The following is a 22,044-nucleotide window of genomic DNA, read 5'->3' as shown; positions in this document are numbered from 1 at the left end:
GGTGCCGGCTGCTGCATCTTCCGCCGATCAGGATCGAGGCAAGGGCGTTGCGAGCTAGAGCCCTACCCGATAGTCAGAGCTAGAGGCTTTCCCCTACTGCAAGTAGTTTTGTTTTGGAGTTTATGTATATAGTTGTTTAACTCGCAAGTGCGAGTAGCTTTGTATTTTGGATTCTAGCTATGTATATGAAACTCAGATATTTAGCTTAATTTTTTGAGCAGCTCTATGCTACTGTTTGTAGTATTGTATTTCTACAGGTACTTTGACGCTTCGTATACAGTGAAAATTCCTTTGTATACGGCGGATTTGTCGGCGTGCCCGGGGAACGAGACATCTGGGGACGTGACACTGACTATACTTATGTAGGTCCTAGTTAATTGGAACAATGATAAATAAAAGTGGAAAAGTGGACATCATACTAGTTAGTGCATACTAGTTGTACATGCTCATTCATGTTAGAATATCACTTATACATGTGAAACATCATGCTAAGTAGAGGCATAGTAGTTAGTAAATCTTAATAATTGCTCATTATATATGTTGCTTATTTAATTACATGTTTAATTATACTACTTATGCCTCCATGACCTAGTGGTGTATTTCGCTGATGTCGGCGACTTACCCACTGGAAACTATTGACTAATAGTTCTCATCCCCATTGTATTGTTGTTTTTATTTATAGAGCCATCCATGCTAGGAGAGGCTCGGAGTCGCGGCAAGGGAGTCGCCCCTAGCTAGATAGCGAGGAGATTCTTTCGTTAGGTGGTCATCTCTTCCTTTTGTTTTTGTTGGAGAGAGAGATGGTTGTACCCGATGTTTAGAGACCACCACTTTTGTATTTAGCTTTGATTATGTAGATCTTGTGATGTATCTTGTTTATGGTTTATTCTAGTTGATCAATTTTATTTACTTCTACCTGTCACTAGAAATTAGTTGTATTTATACTATGATATCACACTAGATGTCGCTATACTCTTGTTTATTTCTAGTATTGTTGTAGACGTCTTATATGTTGTTAGCATATAGCAGGTCTGGACACGCACCGGATGAGCTCCTGCTGGGTCCCGGGGCGTGACAGCGAGTATGTGTGATTCTCCTCGCCGTGCAGTGGTATGTGTGGTTCTCCAAACCTAGCAAGTGACTTGTGGCTGCGGGTATGTGTGGTTCTCCTCGCCTGACAGCAGTTGATACTTGCGGGTATGTGTGGTCTCCTCGCCCGACAAGTGAATCGTGACTACAGGTATGTGTAGTTCTTCTTGCCCGGCAGTGATTCAGGATTATGCCGCCCGACGACTTGAGCCATTGTTTGGCATGTGCGATGATTTCACCGCCAAGTAGCTAAAATCAAGTAAGGCGGTGAGTTATGATGATTGATTCAAGACCGAGTCGGGTGGTATCACTTGGTTAAGGTAAAAAAAAACTTTAGGAGCGGATCGAAAATGAGTTGGATTGGAAAATAGAAAGTAGAAGAGAAATATCTACTTGCATAGATCTCATTATTGCATTTTATTGAGCCATAAGCATAATGTTTATTTAATTGTATATAGTTGAATTATATATTTATATGTTGGACTGCTTATACTGCCTCCTTTGGATCTGGTGGGTCGAGCTCTTTCCTTGGGTGGCTGTGCCCGCTGGGAAGTATGTTTATAGTTCTCACCCCTATATTTTTAGGTCCACACGTAAACGATGCGGCGGGGCGAGGAAGGGGTATAGCTCGGTAGATAACACCCTACCACTTGTGACCAAAGAGATGTACCCTGGGTCCGCATAGCTTAGGGATATAGAAAGAAAAGAATGGAACAAAATGTAATAAAGTTGATTGTATTTGAAAAAAAAAAAAAAAAGGAATTTAAATGTAATGTGAATGTGACGAATGTTTGTAATAGCGTAGTTGTTTTATGTTTTCTATGCCTTCCTTATGCAATCTGTATATAAATTCTGTTCCTGATTTGTCACACCGGGCCCCAGCGGAAGCCTGCCCAGTGCGAGCCCAGATCCGCCATATGCCAAAAACATATAAGGCATCTACCACAATACGATAAAATAACATAGGAATATAACAACATCTATACCTATCTATACCCTATATTAATCCCCCTAATTTTATCCACATGGCAGGTTTTGCTTAATTTGTGTATGTGGGGCCCACCTGTCAGTTATAGTATTTTGGCTTAATTTAGTGCATGTGGGACCCACCTGCTGTTTTAGGGTTTATATCCCTCTAATTTTATCCACATGGCAGGTTTTGCTTAATTTGTGTATGTGGGGCCCACCTGTCAGTTATAGTATTTTGGCTTAATTAAGTGCATGTGGGACCCACCTGCTGTTTTAGGGTTTAGAGAAAAATATCTTAGTACGTGGACATGCCTGTCATTTTTATTGTATGGCATGTGGGGCCCACCTAATTGGTTTTAGGGTTTAGAGAACAAATACACTTTTTGAACCCGATCCTTTTGCTTTTTCCATTGTTGTCGGCCAGTTCGCTTCGTCGCCTCGGGCCGGTTCGCTTCGTCGCTTCGGAAGCCATCGTTGCCTGTTCGCTTCGTCGCTTCGGCCATCAATGCCAATTCGCTTCACCGCTTCGAAGCCATCAATTTTCTTCTATGAACAGAAAATAGGGCCAAGTGCACGCGACATCGATTTTGCCTCCCTCCCTGCCGATTCCATTGGCGCCGCTTCATTCCCGTCGAATGATTCCCCTCTCGACTCTAAAATGGTCTCGATTCATTATCGCTTCGTCTTCCAATGCCGCATCGGATCGGTTCGCCGGTTCGTTCCTTTCTTTGACGTCGCTTCGAAAACCGTCGATTCCCTTCGCACTGTTTCCATTAGCGCCGAAGAGTTGTCTGTCTTTTCCCATACCTCTCAGTGCCTATATAATGGTCATCTGCTCTCCTTTCCTCCGCATCCTGCGACATCTCCGCTTCTGAGAAGAACTTTCACATTTCTTCTCAGAGCCAAGATATTAAGAAAGGTTGCAGTGTTGAGTAATTTTGTCGATTGGTTATTATTATTATTATTATTTTGTAATTTGGATTGCTTAATTGAGTATTTATTTATTTGTTTCAGGAAGCTAACAAAATTCGGCTGAAATTGCTCGGATCTGAATCTGTAAGTTTTCAGCTCATCGATTTTTTAATTTTTTTTTTTTTTGTAATTTGGATTGCTTACTATTTAATTTAGAAGTTTTAAATACTAAGTATTTATTAATTTGATTCAGGAATCTAACAATATCCAGCAAAAATTGTTCGGATCTGAATCTGTAAGCTCTCAGTTCATCTATTTTTTAGATATATATGCTTATTGTATACATGTGTCTGATATAAATGTTTAAAAAAAAAAAACACTAGAAACTAATTGTGTGAGACAATACTATACATATTAACAAATAATATGACAACAAAGTTTACTTCTTCCGAAAATTTATTTATCTAAAGAAAATAAATTTTGCCATTATAGTTTAATTTTCAGTATTTTCAAAATTTTAATTTGATGAACAAATATATTGTTTTAGGGTTTAGAGAAAATATCTTAGCATGTGGGACATGCCTGACATTTTTTCTTTCCTCTTTAAATATTATATATATGGCATGTGGGTTGCATAAGATTTGTTTTCAGAATTGAATGAGCAATTTACATCTTTGTAAAATAGACTTATGTTGTATGGCAATTAAAAATGTGAAGCTTTTGTGTCTTGATATGATTTAGATTTCTTTACATTGAATGCCAAAGTTTATTTATATTTTCAATTATCACATAATTGCTATTATCTGCTTACATAGAAGTGAAACTTTGTGAAAAAATTTTGACTAATACTCTATGGCAGTTGAAATGAAAGGATTTTTGTGTCTTGATGTTACTTAATTTTCTACACCATGAGTGCCAAAGTTTATTTATGTTTAACTTCCAACTTTTTTTTTTTTTTAGTTTTTCGCTATACACAACTTATGAAAAAAATGATGTTAAGGTGGATTTGTGTGCTCTTCACATATATTTTCTTGGAAAGTAATTTTTCTTTCTTGAAATAAATTGAATATGGCATTATTTTATATGACTTGCATGTGTAAGAAATTAGTAAGTGTGACGTATGAACTAACTGTGATATTATTTTTAGTCATTACAAAGGAAAAAAAAATTAGGCATATTATCCTAACAATGTGAATTATAAATTCGCAAGGTGGATGTCATAAACCCATTGGACTAGCTGTATCAGTACAACGATGGCATCATCTACTACTTTTCACATCAGCTTCCGCCGTTTGTTGCGTAGTGTTTGTTCAAAATTTTCCCTTCCTCCTCCGAAGTATGGAATCACTTTAGGTTCTGGTGGCCAATTATGTTCATTTGTGGATGTGGCGGTCCCTAGATGTAGTCGATTTATGGAGGTTATTACGTGTTGGGGTTCGCCTTCTACAGATTCTAATGAGACCGAGGAGGATGCGGCTAGGGTTGCAGTCGAAACACTACGCAAAGAGCTTGATTTCGAAATTAGAGATGCTAATTACAATGAAAGAAAAAAAGTCGAGGATTTATACAATTGTGTTTCTCGAAAGTACGAAGATCTTCGGAACGAATGTGATATGCTTAAGAAGGAACATGATGTTCTTAAGAGATTTTACAATTCTTTAATGGACGAAAAGAATCGAATTCTTGCTGATTGGAATGAGGTGACGGCACACCTTGATAGTTGCTGGAGTCGACTTAATCAATCCGGCACTGTTCCAATGGAGGCAGAACCAACGGTCTTTGCTGAGGCACATGCACCTACATCTGAAAATCATGCAGCGATGAATGAACCTCATGTATCAACGGCGTGTTCTGTTCCTCCAAAAATAATGGCTACGTTGGAGTCCTCGCCGGAGACTGAAGAGGATCCCAAAGCTCCTCCTGGATACTATAGAAATTAGGAATAAGATCTATGTCTTTGTTCTTTTGTTAGACGTCTTTGGAAGCTTTTGTTTTTTGCTTCCTTTTTAAATATGGTTGTGAACGTGTGCGTTGTTCGCACATTTTGCTATATAATATTAAATAAATAGATTTTGGTTTGACAAAGTTCGTTTCTAATCTTTTTGTAGACCTTCTTTTTTTATTAGTAAACTATCTGTTGCTTTTAAGATTACTGTGCACTTGATAAGAGAAAATTAAATGTCATAAAAGATAAATTTATATATATATATATATATATATATATATATATATATACACACACATTAGGGATGTTAATTATGCTGAAATATATATATACATTAGGGATGTTAATTATGCTGAAAAAAAATCATTATAAAAATTTATATGATAGTGCTTCCGGAAAGTATGAAGATCTTCTAAATGACTACGGAATACTGAAGAAGGAGCATACTGTACTCAAGAGGTTCCACAAATCTATACTGGATGAAAGAGACCGGATTATCGGTGATTGGAATGAAATTAGGGCGAGTATTGACAAGTGTCACAGTCTGCTTGCTCAATCCAACATTGATCCAATGGATGCAGATCAATACATATTTGCCGCTGAAAATTTACCAAACACTGAAAATCATTTGCCTGCAAATGAATCCCGTGCAGCAGACTCCGCGTCAGGAACCGAAGAAGATCCTGAACCTCCTTCTGATTATTATAGGAACTAGGATTAATACAGTTTTGAACCGTCTTTTGATTACTATAGGAAATAAGATTAGAGCTTCCTTCGCTATTTTGTTCTGGCTTTTTGAATTCTATTTTGTGGTTTTGTCAGTTTTATGATATGTATGGGCGATGCCAGATATTTTGCAATATATTACTAAGTACTATGGATTGTCATGTGATGGTTACTTAAGAGCATTATTTCTGTTTGCTTCAAGTGTCGTGCTTATTGTATTTATTTACTTCTTTACTCATGACTTTTCTTTTCTCTTTTCTTTTTTTTTTCCCCTTTAATCCTTCTACATAGGTGCTGCTTCTTTTGGTGCCGCTTTTGTCGCTTACTTTGCTTCAAAACCAATTAAAACCAAGTACATATTCCGCATACTTTTCTTACGTTATGTCCATTTGGTAGTTATATACTTTCAGAAAATTCGTATTTCTTGGTTTGTATGCTATGTGCCTTTTAGTTAGAGTTTCCATAGGAAACATATGAAGTATGTAATTTAAAGGTGGAGATTACTCCACAGGTTTATCACATGAGAAACCTGCCAAGAAGCATCAACATCAGTGCGATTTACTTTCTATGTTGATTTAAAAAAAAAAAAAAGGTCAACAACTTCAGCATTTTATAAAGTACAAAAAAACAAATATTCCCCTCCCTATCAATGTATACTACCTGACTGAAAAAATATCAAATGTTTAAGCTTGAAAATGGCACTAGAAAAGAACTGGAGTTTTAACAAACGTCCACATTCATAATTGATATGAAAGACCTATTGACTACAAGGATTACTTCACTGAAGGTCATACATTGGAGAATCTGAGTTGGAAGAAAAAAAAGAAAAAATCAAATCCTATTTCTATGTTGCTTTTAGGAGACATGGTGACCCTTAAGAATTTAGGTCTCTATTCAGATATAACCTATTGACTACAAGGATTACTTCACTAAAAGTCATATATAACAATTTTGGAGAATTTGCGTTGGAAAAAAAAAAATTCAAATCCTATTTCTCTGTTGCTTTTAGGAGCCATGGTGACCCTCAAGAAATTAGGTCTCTATTTAGATATAATGCAAGCAACAGTTTGTCTCGAATGTAGTAGGACGAACAACATTTCGAAATTGCTAAGTTATATACTCCCACTTTTGGTGAAGATGAGAGCAATTGATCAGAAGGATTTATGCCCTATGCAAACTATTGTTGATATGTTATTCAACATAAACATTCCTAACGTTAGTCAAATTACAAGAAGCTTAACACAACAAAATGCTTCTTTTCACATGTTTTGCCCCAACTACAACCAGGTGACCCAGCTAGCACCACTGTTCTTATAGAAAAAGGTGCAGATCAGTATTAAAGAAAAGGAGAGTAAAGAAGTATCGAGTGAGAAATGGCAAGATCATTATGTTTACCAGGAAAGTGCATGCTAGACCCGCAACCAAACATATGGCGAAACCATACAACCTTTGACCAGCAGGAAAAAAATTATTCATCAGCTCCATACAGTAAATATCCTCAACTATATTTAATATAAATAAGAATCAGTGAATCAATCGCCAAAACTGCTATATGTTAAGAAAGTGTAAACTTTCAAGATCCAAAGATAGATGACATCCACAATTTACTGAAGGCAACTTAAGTTCTGCAAACAGGTTAACAGTTATACGGTTTTTCCTTCAATACTACTTTGACGACTGCTCAATATAACTAGTCATACACAAATAAGAAAACGTATATCAAAGACAAGTAAATCATCCAATAATGAATCATATTTCATGAATAAAGTATTAAATGAGAGTAGGAGAGCTGACAAGCTTTAAAACACTTCCAAAATTTCTGGTTCAGCAGACGAAGAAACGTAACTTTCCAATTTAATTTAGGGTAAAATATATGGAAACATCATCAACTGTCGGACATTTTCAAATACAACCATAAACTTCTAACCTTTTGGATTGTAACAGCCTCGACGTTCCTTCATAACTACTTTTGATCACGCCTCAAATAACTAGTCATACACAAATAAGAAAACTAATCAATAGACAAGTAAATCATCCAAAATGAACATTATTTCAATGAATAAAGATTAAATGCAGAGTAGAGCTGACAGCTTCTTAATAACACTCCAAATTTCTGGTTCAGCAGACAGAGAAATACTCGCAATTTAATTTAGGTAAATATAGCGAAATCATCCAACTGTCGGACATTTTCAAATCAAATACCTAAAACTTTATACCTTTTGGATTGTAACACCCTCGGACTTTTATTTGAATTTGATATGTTAGACAGTTAATTAAACGAAATTCATTAAATCATGGCTTTGCTACCTATTGGCATGTTCAACTAACAATAGATCAACACTATGTACACCCCATTAGTCCCACATCGTAGCGTGGAAAGGGATCTGTCATTGGTTTATAATAGACCTAGACACTAGTAATAATAACTGGCTTAAGCATTTGGGCTGTTGGTTTGGGCCAACGAGTTATTGTTGCTATGGGCCTGGTCGTTACATTTGGTATCAGAGCCGGTTCCACCACTGCGACATTGTCGCGAGTCCTCGGTGAGCCAGGGTCTGGATGCGGCCTAGCGAGACAGTCTCACCATCGCCGTGGTTTGGCTGTTGTGGATTGGACGACGACGGACGTCACGGCCTAACGGGGCGGATCTTGACAACCAATTAGTCCCACATCGATGGGAAAGGGTGTCATTTGGGTTATAATAGACTAACACTCGAATTACTAAACTGGGCAATTAAGCATTTTGGGCGGCGGTTGGGCCAACGAGTTATGTTGCTTTAGTGGGGGCGTTACACACATCTTCAGCCTAACGAGAAGATTATTCTCTTTCTTCAATGTTGCCTACGTTATCATTTACTTCTTTACTTATAACTTTTCTTTTTATTCCCCCCCCCCCCCCCCCCCCTTTAAGCCTTCTACGTGAGGTGCGCTATTTTCCTGTCGCTTTTGTTGCTTTTTTGCTTCAAAACCAAAGTACATATTCTGCATTTATTCTTTTCCTTTAATTATGTCCCGTGTGACTGGCAGATATGACTTGGTGGCAAGATCATTATGTTTACAGGAAAGTGCATGCTAGACCCGCAACCAAACATATGGCGAAACCATACAACCTCTGACAGCAGCGAAAAAAATTATTCATCAGCTCCATACAGTAAATATCCTCAACTTATTTAATATTAAATAAATAAGCATGAATCAATGCGCAAACTGCTATATGTAAAGAAATGTAAACTTTCAAGATCCAAAAGATGACATCCACAATTTACTGAAGGCAACTTAAGTTCTGCAAACAGGTTAACAGTTAATACGGGTTTTCCTTCAATACTACTTGACGACTGCCAATATAACTAGTCATACACAAATAAGAAAACGTAAATCAAAGAAAAGTAAATCATCCAATAATGAACATATTTCATGAATAAAGTATTAAATGAGAGTAGAGACTGACAAAGCTTAAAACACTCAAAATTTCCGGTTCAGCAACAGAAACGTAACTTTCCAATTTAATTTAGGGTAAAATATATGGAAACATCAACAACTGTCGACATTTTCAATACAACCATAAATTCTACCTTTGTGATGTGTAACACCCTCGACTTTTATTTGATGGAGTTATTTAGACAGTTAATTAAAGAAATTCATTAAATAATGGCTTTGCTAGCTATTGTCTTAACTAACAATAGAGTCCCACACTACTTGCACTAACAGAAGCATTATTCTCTTGCTTCAAGTGTCGTGCCTACGTATTCATTACTTCTTTACTTATAACTTTTCCTTTCTATTCCCCCCCCCCCTTTAGCCTTCTACGTAGGTGCTGCTTCTTTTCCTGTCGCTTTTGTCGCTTATTTTGCTTCAAAACCAAGTACGTATTCTGCATTCTTTTTTTACGTTATGTCCGTTTGACTTGGTGGCATATTGAGCTAAATAATTGTAACGTCTTGCTTAATTTAATATAATCTTCATTAACTTAGCCAAACCCATAGTTTCAGTGAAAATCTTTTCTCTGAACTATGAATTATAAAGCCTGCATTGATATTTTTCTTATGTAAAACTATTTCAAGCTCAAACTGTCTTGCTTTGTACTATTATAAGAGGTGAGAGTCACAAGACAAAAATGTAAAATCAGAATACTGTAGTGTTTCTCATGTATGTGCAAAATATCAAAACAGATGTTTGCAATTTAAGCATTCGCAGTTACTAGAATTCAAGTTGCTCCACAAAATATTTTAATACAAAACTTCATAATTAATCTAGAGATTCTTCAAATTTCTACTAAAACAAATCTGAGAGGAAATCAATTACATATGTATTAAAATAAAAAAGAGCAAAATCTTTTATGTGTGTGCTACTAAATTACTATTGGAGTAATACATGTCAAAAATTAAAAGAAAAGTACTATCTGAAGATGGTGACTTTCTGACGTACTATCCACAATATGGGGTGTAGCACGGACATCATAAATTATATGCCTCTCAAAACATGGAATCATCAAGTGCATTCCTTCAGGATAAACCTAAATTAGCAAAAGTTTGCATCAGATAAAAAGCAAAAAAGTAGCTTCCATACAAACCAGAAAAAAAAAAAAAAAAAACACTATACAAAAACAAAATTTGCCAAAATAAAGTATAAAATAAACATCAAACCATCACATAACATCCATTTCATTTCTAAATGTAGCAAAACCTTTTTTTTTTTTTTAAGTTGTCTTATACAAAAAAAAATCGACCTAATCATGACTGTTGTAGGTACCTCACTCCAAACTGGGCATACATTCTTAGATTGATTCTCATAGGGTTATAATCAGTTTAGTTTGATTTCCTTTTTATGCGTTTTTCAAATGGGACCGAAATTGTTTCGATTTGGAAAAAATTCATAACCGAACTGGACTGATTTAGACTTGAAACCAAACCAAACAAACTGAATTAATTCTGTTTGGTTTGATTTTGCAATTAGTTTATAGATTTTGTACCTTTCTTATGAATGAATTCATAATTTTAAGAATCACAACTTTTGAGTTCGGATTTTTGCATGTCTCCTATGGGTACCTCACTCCAAAATGGGCATACATTCTTAGATTGCTTCTCATAGGGGTATAATTAGTTTTGTTTGGTTTCTTTTTAATACGTTTTTTAAATCGAACCGCATTTTTCCGGTTCGAAAAAATTCAGAACCGAAATGAACGGATTTAGACTTGAAACCAAACCAAACCAAACTGAATTAATTCTATTTGGTTCGATTTTGCAATTAGTTTATAGATTTTCTATCTTTCTGTCACGCCCCGGGGTCCCTTTTCAGTTTAAAACAAAGCGGAAAAGCGTCTGAATTTTTTTTTTTGTTTTGAAAACCTGACCCCAGAGTATGCCAGATCCGCCACAAATACAGGGAATCCACTGTTCACACGGACAGAGTCTCCCCTGTATTTGCACGGCGTCGATCAAATACACAGTACAACCAGGATACAACCACAACCAGATGAATATAAAGATAACTATACATTCATACATTCACCATTCACATCACAGTTTTACATTCAAGGTTTAAACAGAAATCCACAAAAATCTTTTGAAAACTGTTTCCTACACAGAAACTTTTATTCTTTTAAAAACGCTACCACGAGGGGTAGAAAACCTTTTATTTTACAAAATCCAGAAATCCACATTTTCAAATGTAAATAAATACTGAACCACATAAACTAACTAAACTATATATCAACAGAAATACCAAGGATAATAACTAAATCGAAATAACCTGGGTCGGAAGCTCTATCGACCGCTACACACGTACCTCACGTCTCGTCCCACTACTCATCGCCCGCGATACCTGAAAAATGGTGGGGAAGGTGAGAACATGTAAACATGTCTCCCCTCCCAGTGGGTACCGCAAGCCGAAGAAGGCAAGGAGTACTCACCGGATCAGGAAGAGAGCTATACAACAACACGGAGATCTAGATAGACATAAGTGCTGGTAAGTAAAGATGTTGATAAGTAAGGAGCTGACAAGTATAGATGCGGTAAATAAAACAGTAGCTACAATAAACAGATAAGGATGTACTGAAAATAAACACTACAGCTACTGTATGCATGCGTCAACTGACGATAAGTTCAAAAGTACCCAATCTCGCTGCCCGATTGGTCCGAAGACCTCAGGCCCATGCCACACTGCTCAACCTGTACCTGACCCTCGCAATGAAGCCCCTGGGTCAGAAGCACAGTACCTGACCCTCGCAATGAAGCCCCTGGGTCAGAAGCATATACCCTCGCAATAAAGCCCCTGGGCTCACGGGTTGGCAATCCAACCACTTTTCCGGAAAAGAACACCCTCTTGCGGTGGATCAGACCGCTGGTGTTCGTGAAATGCGTACCTGCAGTGGCGATCAATGTAGTATGCTCAAAGATCATCCATCGGCAACTAGCCGACAATCCAGCCCCTCAGGGCACACCGACCGTATAGGCCATCAGCAACTAATCGGCTACGTATGTCAAGATAGAACTGTAGCAACTCGACCGAATAGGTCATAGATATCAAAATAAGGGAACCGCCCAACCAAATCACAGATATAGTGAACCGATAACTCAACTCTACTCCTAAGCATGATATCAATATGGAACTAACTGAGTAGAGGAATGCAGAACAGACCAACTAGGTCAACAGATACGGATGCTCAACAGACCAACTAGGTCAACCGATACGGATGCGGATAGAACTACTCTACTCCTACTCAGGATACTAAGCATGCAAACAACGAGTAGAGTATAATCAAACAACGTGGGTGCAATGTAAACAACAGAGGTGCAAAGCTCAATATATAACGTATGCATGGATAATAACAAAGGAGCAAGGGTAAGAAACCATCACCGAACGTGCACCACTGTACCGACGTCGGATCGAAGTACCCACCTGTACAACTGTCGCGCCTGTCACCTGACTGCAAAAGAACGTCAACAGGACCTAAGGAGGATCCACTGGGTTAGTGTCTAACCCACAACTAAGAAACACTACATCATAATCCCTCTAACAAACCCACGAAGATCAGTTTCCCAAAACTGACTACCGTAACTCGCCGGAAGTCCCGAAAATCGCACCGGGACTCCGTCGGGACCACTGAAATGTCCCGAAACGCACCGACCCATGCTACAAGTCACCTGCTGCCATAAAACACTCCAATTTGGATGTTTTGGCAGCAAACATAAGATAAACACCGCGACACAATTATCGCCGGATAATTGTACGAATACGGGTTCCCGGAAGTGTCAAATTCGACACCGGAACCCACCGTCGCTCACCCGTCATCACCGAACCCACAAAGTGATGATGGTGACTAGCCAACAAGGCTTAGCGACCACTCACAGAGCAACCAAACGACGTCGGAAGAAATTCGAATCGAAACCGCGTTCTTTCGGCGAATTTCGCCGAAAAACGCATCGAAATCGACTCTTCGATTTCTGCAAAAGCTAACGGATCATGGACAATCAGTCCAGAGGTCAAACACACTCACACACACTGTCCACAGTAGCCCCAAGGTGCACAATTGCACAAAAGCCCCTGAATTTACATAAAATCCCAATATTTCATGTAAATTGGGTGATAACATAGCCCGTACACGCAAACCGAGGACTTCTAAGTTCTGCTGAGACACATACTGATAGGTCTCGACGTACCGGAGGCCGTGCTCACGGTCTGGAGCGCAACAGGTCACTGTGGGAAGCGCGGGAGCAACCCGAAGGTTCAGAGAACAGCGCGCAGTCGGGGAAGATTGCGCCAAACAGGGCTAACCGGACACTGTTGATCCAACTACCATCAAAACTACGGGAGCAGCACGACTTGCGCTACCACGTTAGCCAAGCCTTTAGACTACTTGCCTAACAGCCTATAACGTACTTCAAGCGATTCCCCAGCTCTCACCTTTTAGCCCTTTAAGCGTTTTCAACATTATAAAATACATGGCTTAGCGCGCTCTAGCTAACACCTCCACGTTTTCGCGCTCTCAATGGGTAACACTCCCTGATCCCAACTTTAAACATCAAGTCCACCTGAAAACACGTTAAACGTGTAACGTATGTTACACGTAGATCCCAAGAAAACGTTCCTTGGGATCTAGATCGGCTGGATCAAGGGGTTGGCACGGGATCTATCGGGGTCATCCAGGGACGAGATGGACGCGAGCACGGGTCTGGAGGCCGCTCGTTGAGGCCGGCGGCCTTTTGAGTACCAGTAGGAGGAGAGGTGGGAGAGCCGGACTCATGTGTCCCTTTGCGCGTTTCGGGGCTCCTAGGAAGTGGGACACCGTCTCTCGATGGAGGCCGCGGCTGGGAGCGGCCGGGGGCGGCAGCCGCGCGCGGCGGCTGCGGCGGCCTCGGTGGAACGAGGGACGCCGGTTGGATATCAGTGGGTCCGGCTCGGACCCACTAGAAACGGAGGCGCGCAGCGGCGGCGGGTGGGAGCCAGGGCGGCGGGAGTCGACCGGAGGCCGCACGGGGGCGCGCGGTAGCGGCGGCGAGGGCAGCGGCGGCCGGCGGCGAGAGAGAGAGACGCCGGCGGAACTGGTTCACGACCGGCTCGGCCCCGATCGAGACGGAGGCGCGCGGCGGCGGCAAGGGGCAGCCGGCTAAGCGGGAAGGAGGTAGAGGCCGCTCCACGGCGTCAGTGGGCCTCGAAGGGGCTGGCAGCGGTACCGGCGGCGACGAAGGACTCCGACTCGAGCTCGGCACCCTCGAGCTCAACAGAGTCGCGGCGGCCGTGACGGAAGGCGGCGGCCTGCCGCACTCGCGGCCTGGTGGGACCGGCCGGCGTGAGTCGGAGGTGGCCGCGGGGACGGCGGCCTCAGGAGTCGACCGGCCTGGGCTGGACCATAGAAGAGCCTACCGGCTCCGATCCCGTAGTTACGGGCAGCAGGGGCGGCGGAAAGCGGCGGCCTGCTAAGCGCGGGGCTGGGAGAAAGCAGCAGGAGGCAGCGGGGACTCGGAGGGCAGCCGGCGGCACCGGCGGTAACGGGAACCTCGGGTTCGAGTTCGGCCATGCCCAAGCCAAACGAGGCGGCGGCGGCGGCGGCGAAGCTCGGTGGTTGGCTCCACTCGTGCCATGAGGAGTGGAGGGGGCGTGGGCAGGGACCGGCGGCGCGTACGGCGGCACGACGGCCTTCGGCCGGCCTCGTTGGAACGAGGCCGGTTCGGGCTTTATCCCGAATCAAATCCTACCCAAACACAAGACTCGAAGAGCTCGGAGGGACTAGTTATGCCTTCCCTCGTGCTACTAGCACTGAGTAAAGACTAGTAGCACGAGTGGAACCAAAAACAGCCCTTCCGGGGCAAGGCTACAAAGCCACCACAGCTGGGACAGCTCGGACAAACCGACAACAAAAACCCAAACGCGTGCGAATAGGCCGCTAGACTCCGACAGGACTACGGAGGCCTCCACTCGTGCCACTAGCACCCAGTCACGACTAGTGTCACGAGTGGAGTGANGACGAAATCTGTCCGCTCTCCAATTTCAAAACCACACACATATATCAATGTGTAATCCCGCTAAATCCTTTAATTCAAATTCAAATTTGAATCTCCTACCACTAGTAGGTACATGTAACATCCCTCACCTTACTCTAGGTCACATACACAGATCACGAGGGGGTGTCATAATGCAAGAATAGCAAAGAACGAAAACCCTCTTTTGATAAAACTCCTTTTTCTCGAAAATCGTGCATCGGATCTGAAATCCGTCAGTGCCATTGGTTCCAGAATAGCTGATCCGATCGAAACGAGCTATTGGACCGCTATGAACGGAGTCCGATACGCGCCGATAGCCAGCTCTACTCCGTGACTCCACCGAAAAACCGGAGTTACTATTCACTTAAGTGAAAACTAATAATCGCGTAACTTCTCCGTTTTAGCTCAGTTTCTCCTGAAACTTGACGAGTGCTTATGTAATTAAATTACACACATAAACATCGTCAACAGAGAGTTTAGTAGCACTGTAAAAAATCTCAGTCCTTACACTTTCTGATGAATTAATTCATAATTTAAGAATCTAAATTGAATTATTATGAAAGTTACACACAAAAATTTTGATCATAAGTACAGAATATTAAAAAATGTGTTAATATGTCATCTAGATTTGATCATATATATAAAAGTTTGATAAATAATTTATATAATATTACTATTCAGTTTTTGGGTATAGTTCGATTAAGGAGTTAATTAGACTTTCAAGTTTCTTTTGCATGTATATACAATCAATTGTTTTGTTCATCCACAGCATTTCTGTACTTTTTATTTTTGACTTTGTCCTTTGTTGGCCTTTGTCTAGGCTGCTGATAATAAATCCAGTATTTCAAAAAAATAAAATAAAATTTGTCGTCCTTCTAAATTGTTTCAAACCATATGTTTGTCATATTTTTGGTTGCTTTTTTAATTAAAACTTTAAAATATATAGGTAGTCCTGTTAGTAGTTTGATATATATATTCTGCTATGAACTACTTTTTATTTTCTTAACCAGTATGAACTAATTTTTATTTTCATAGGAGTTTGTATTGTTGAGTTTTGGATATAAAACATTTCTCTTAAATGATTTTGCAAAGCTATTTGACAAGTTTCTTTTGATATTTACAAACATTTTTTTTAAATAATTTATAAATACTTAAAATTTATGTTTTATTACTATATATTCTAATTTGGAAGGTGGGACTTCTTTATTGCCTACCCTATCAACATGTCAACAAAGTATTAAGGCGGCGATCATAGTAACACAGAACAGTTTGTTGTTTGCATAATAGACTAAGTCATCCAATTCACAAAAAATGATAGAACAAACAAATCAAGTTTCCTACAAAATCTGGCAGAAGGAAACTTCTTAGAAGTCTATAGTATCTCAAACTCTAGCATCTTATTTGCTATCAGGACATTAGGAAATCCATTTTGTTAATGAAAAAGAGAACATGTTACTGTTGTAACCAAAACTAGAGGGTAGGAAAATCCATATCCGCTGCCAAGAACATTTTGGAAAGTCGAAAATTGTCACGCCCCGGGGTCCCTTTTTTGTTTGAAACACAGGGGAAAAGCGTTTAATTTTTTTTTTTTTTTTTTTTTGAAAACCTGACCCTAGAGTATGCCAGATCCGCCACAAATACAGGAAATCCACTGTTCACACGGACAGAGTCTCCCCTATATTTGCACGGCGTCGCACAAGTACAAGAGTACAAACAGTATACAACCACAACTAAATGAATATACAGATAGCTATACATTCATACATTCACCATTCACACCATAGTTTTACATTCGATGTTTAAACAAAAGTCCACGAAAAATCTTTTGAAAACTGTTCCATATGCGAAAACTTTTATCTTTTATACAAGCTACCACGAGGGGTAGAAAACCTTTTATTTTACCAAATCCCGAAATCCTTTTATTACATTCATGAAAGTCCACATATTCCAATGTAATAAAAATACTGAACCATATAAACTGACTAAGCTATAACACAGAATAGTAGGGATAAAACTAAACCGATAATCTGGGTCGGAAGCTCTATCGACCGCTACGAACGTACCTCACGTCTCGTCCCAAAACTCAACGCCTGCAATACCTGAAAAATAGTGGGGGAGGTGAGAACATGTAAACATGTCTCCCCTCCCAGTGGGTACCGCAAGCCGAAGAAGGCGAGGAGTACTCACCGGATCAGGAAGAGATAAACAACAGTATGGGTAAGTAAAATACAGTAGCAACGATAATGAACGAATGAGATATATATATGAAAGCACAACTACCGCTACTGTAATGTACAACTGCAAGCATACAAGGATATCAAAACTATAGTAGCAAGACAACTGTAAAGAAAGAACTAGAAGTATATATGCAACAACCGCTACTATAGCTATATGCGTCAACCGGACGAGAAGTCCAAAAGTACCCAATCTAAACCGCCGTGTCGGTCTAAGGACCTCAGGCAAAAGCCACTACCTGCTCACACCTGGCATGTAACCCTAGCACAAAGAGAACACCGCTGGGCTCACGGGTCGGATGTACGACCACTTTTCCGGAAAAGAACACCCTCCTGCGGGGGATCAACCCGCTGGTGTACGTGAAATGCACTCGAGCTGTGGCGATCAATGCGGATATGATCAATAGCCAAATGTCGGCAACCAGCCGACAATCACCGCCCCTCGGGGCAAACCAAACAATAGGTCATCAAACTATAAAGAAGCACAAGAACCGACCACTCAGGTCAACTAGGATGGAACGACTCTACATCCTCTCAACTGTATGCAAGTACTGACTAATCAAGTCAACTGGGATGGAACAACTCAACATCCTACCAAAAGTATGTAGATACTGATCAATAGGTCAACTAAAAGTACGAACGCAAGAACCGACCGATAGGTCACAAAAGTGTATTCGATATAGTCCAGAACTACCGTCAGCACCAGCCGACAATCCTACCCCTCAGGGTATACCGACCTCAAAGGTCATCGAACGACAGAAGTCAAGAAACAGACCAACCCAATACATAATGCAACAACCGACCAACCAGGTCAACAAATATAAGATAAAAGCACCGATCAACTAGGTCACCGAAACGAAGTACGAGAACCGACCAATCAGGTCACCGAAACGAAGTATGAGAACCGACCAATCAGGTCACCGAAACAAAGTACGAGAACCGACCAATCAGGTCACCGGTATCATATATGGATAAACTACTCTACTCCTACACATGATACTAAGCATAGAAACATATGAGTAGAGTATAATAGAAACAACGGGGATGCAAGCTCAATATACTATGCGATAGTAACAACAGAAGAGTAAGGGTAAGAAACCATCACCAATCGTGCACCACTGTACCGACGTCGGATCGAAGTACCCACCTGTACAAATGCTGCGCCTGTCTCCTGACTGCAAAAGGACGTCAACCGGACCTAAGGAAGGTCCACCGGGTTAGTGTCTAACCCCCAGCTAATAACCACTAGATCCACAACCTACAAGCAAACCCATGGAGATCGGTTTCCCCAAACCGATCGCCGTAATACGCCGGAAGTCCCGTAATCGCACGGGAACTCCGCCGGGAGCCACAAACTGTCCCGGAACATACCGACTCGAGCTACGAGTCACCTGCTGCCACTAAACATAAATAATCATGCATCATGGCAGCGAACACAACTCCTCGTGGCAAAACAATTATCGTCGGATAATCGTTTCGATTCGGGTTCCCGGAAGTGTCTAATTCGACACCGGAACCCACCGTCGCTCACCCGTCATTTCCGAACTCTCGAAATGACGCAAGTGACCAGCCAACAAGGCTCAGCGACTACGCAAAAGCTCACGAAGCACCGTCGGAATAATTCCGAACCTAACCCGCGTTCCGTCGGCGGATTTCGCCGAAAAACGCACCGGAAATGCATTTTCGATCTTCGCAAGGGTCTGGGGCCTTGGACAATCAGTCCAGAAGTTATCTTAAGCCTTAACCTGCTACCAACAGCAGCCACAACGAAGCGAAACGCAAAAGGATCCCTAATGGCCCATGAAATCACATTATTTTATGTGATTTCATGGCTCTAACGGGTCGTACCAGCAAACCAGGGATCTACGGAGGTTGCCATCGCACTTGCTGCAAGGTTTTAGCATGCCTGAGGCCGTGCTCACCTTTCGGAGCACTGCCGGCAGCAACCACGCGCGCACGAGCGACGCGAACCTCAGCGAAACAGTGCGCACAGCGCGAAGATCGCACATTACTCACTAACCAGGGCACCGTTAACCTAAATGGAGGTGAGCATCGTGTTCAGCACGAGCCCACGATCACCGTGCTCACCTCCCGAGGTGCCAGGGAGTCATCGGATCACCGAAAAAGTGACCGGAACGCAAAACAGCAGTGCTGGAACCAAAGTAAACTACTCACCGGAGCTGTGGGAGCTAGGGATGGCCGCCGGCGATCGGGCGGAGGGCGCTCCGGCCGGTGATGGGAGCAGAAGGTCGGGGATGTCCGGGGGAGGTGCTGGAAGGCGGCGGGCAGCAGCCGGTGGCGCGGCGGCGGAGATCGGGCCCGCACACTTCCTCTCGGGTTGGAGCTTGCCGGCGGCGAGGCGGCGACCGGGGGAGGTCGGGGCGGCGATGATCCGGTGCCGGAGACCAAGGGGGAGGTGGTGCTCACCTCAGAGGGCAACAGTGACGCTCGGGAGTGGCGTGGCTCCAAGGTCGGCCCGCACAGGACCTAGCGGCGGCGGGAGACCTTGGCGGCGACCGGCGGCGCGCGGGGACGGCCGGGGACGTGCGCGCCGGGTTGCTGGAGGTCGCCGGGGTCGACAGGGGGGGCTTGGCCGCAGGGGAAGTGCGGTCCCAAGGCCCGCAACCTGAGCTCGGCCTGGCTCGGGTCTGGGCAGACCCGGCTGGCTGCAGCCTCTTCCGGCGGCTCCGGCGACGCTCGGGGGTGGCCGGGGCCGGCGGGAGAGGGCGCCTGAGGAAGGTCTCGACCAGGGGAAGGTGGTGCTCAGGCTAACAAGGCTCACCAAGCACCAAACTTAAGCCGGTGGTGAGGTGGTCCAAGAGAGGAGGGAAAGTTGGCTGCAGGCTGTTTCCGGCGGCCGGGGCTGCTCGACGGAGGCCGGAACGCGAGCACTGGCGGGGCAGGGAGGTGCTGGGATGACAGGGGCGGCTGGGGGTTCTAGGGTTAGGGTTAGGTCCAAAAAAAACCCTAGATCCACCTATATATAGGTATGGAAAATTTGCGGAAAACCCCCTCGAAAGGAGTCGAATTAATCCCAGCTCTCAACCAGCAGTCGCACAAAGCGCGATAGTCCCTCTAAGTTCAAAAACTCGCAATTCGACGCATAAAATATAGGGCCTTTTCGCGAATAATCCGATTATTCAAATCAGCCCCTTCGCGGACTTTTCGCGATTCCCGAAGATCTGTCCGTCGAATTTCCGATCGGATCACACCAGCGCGATCAGCACGACAGAGGCATCGAATCTAGCATCTCGTTTCGCCCGAAAAGATTCCCGATTTGCGACAAAACCTTCCCTCCCAGGTTCCACCAAAAACTACATATAGACAAATATATGCAAAAACCATTAAACCCCTTTTTCTCGAAATCTGTGCATCCAAATCCAATTCCGTCAGTGCCATTGGTTCCAAAACATCTGAACCGGTCGAAACGAGCTATTGGACTGATACGAACAGAGTCCGATACGCGCCAGAAGCCAACTCTACTCCGTGGCTTCTCCGGAAAACCGGAGTTACTATTCACTTAAGTGAAAACTAAAAGTTGCGTATCTTCTCCATTTTAGCTCATTTTCGCCCGAAACTTGACGAGTGCTTATGTAATTAAATTACACACATAAACATCATCAACAGAGAGTTTAGTTGCACTGTCAAAAATCTCAGTCCTTATAAAAATATTACCAATTAGTTTCTCCATAGGGTACAAAAATTCACTCTCAACACAAAAGAAACCAGAAATTAAATATAAGATCATTTAATTCCCAACTTCAATATTGAGGGAAACATATATATATGCAAGTAATCAGATCAAGAAATCCTTTTGCATACCAAAATTGCATTAGAAGAGATAGAAACAATAGAAGAAGATTATGTTGTTTGATTTTATTACTCCAGAAAAATTGCTACTAATGCTGCTAATTGGTTTGCATCTTCTAGATCCTTAAGTTTACTGCCCCTCTTCCTTATTGCTCTTTCCATCTATGATCATATATATTTTTTTATACAATCTTCTTCCTTTAATACATATTAAACTCTCTTTCTTTCCGCCTCGGTAACCGACTTGATTTTCTGTTACTTATGTATCTTAGAATGCTGATTCTGTTTCTTTTAATTTTTACACATTCTTGGGGTTTGAAACAAGCCCAAATAGGAGCCCGCTTCCACTCTTGCACTTGACTTGAAAGCCAATAGTGAAAATACCGACTACAGAAGACAGTCTCACCTTAGTATTACTTCCTTTTCTCTAATTTATCTATCTTTTAATTAATCTGGAGCTTCTTTTAATTTTCTTCTTCTAATTACTCTGCTATCATGTGTTCCATTCTTTTTCTTTCATATATAGAATATAATTTTAGTTGTTTTAAGGATTTTTGTTCATAGGACAGATATTTGAGTTTCTTCAATCGGAGCCTCTTTGCAATCTTTTATGATTTGTTGCTACTGTTGTTGTAAGATTCTCTTCATATATATTTTTTTCATGGGATTGTTTTTTCACTTTTCTTGCATTTTTTTCTCTTATCAGTTTTGCTTCTCTTTTTTCTTTTATTGAAACTTGACTTACATACTATTTGTCATGGTGCTGCTATACTGGATATGCTGTTATTGTTGTTTCTCCTTCTACAACTCTTCTTTGGTGCTGTAGCTCTTTTCTGAAACCTTTAGATTACAACTGCAAGAAAGTATGTTTGATTCGAAT

General features: G+C 41.7%; 1 protein-coding gene across 1 annotated transcript; it reads left to right on the top strand.

The window, feature by feature from the left end:
* The first annotated feature begins 2,563 nt into the window (after nucleotides 1-2,563).
* LOC109705510 lies at nucleotides 2,564-4,889 on the top strand. Its single transcript, XM_020226239.1, has 4 exons — nucleotides 2,564-2,977; nucleotides 3,073-3,114; nucleotides 3,224-3,265; nucleotides 4,181-4,889. The coding sequence occupies exons 1-4, from the start codon at nucleotides 2,564-2,566 to the stop codon at nucleotides 4,205-4,207; spliced, it is 525 nt and encodes a 174-aa protein (XP_020081828.1). The 3' UTR covers nucleotides 4,208-4,889.
* The last annotated feature ends 17,155 nt before the right edge of the window (nucleotides 4,890-22,044 follow it).

This window comes from Ananas comosus, unplaced genomic scaffold, assembly GCF_001540865.1.
Source record: "Ananas comosus cultivar F153 unplaced genomic scaffold, ASM154086v1, whole genome shotgun sequence".
NCBI classification, from domain to species: Eukaryota; Viridiplantae; Streptophyta; class Magnoliopsida; order Poales; family Bromeliaceae; genus Ananas; species Ananas comosus.
The sequence above is the reverse complement of the archived record's forward strand: the minus strand, read 5'-3'. Positions and strand labels throughout refer to the sequence as shown.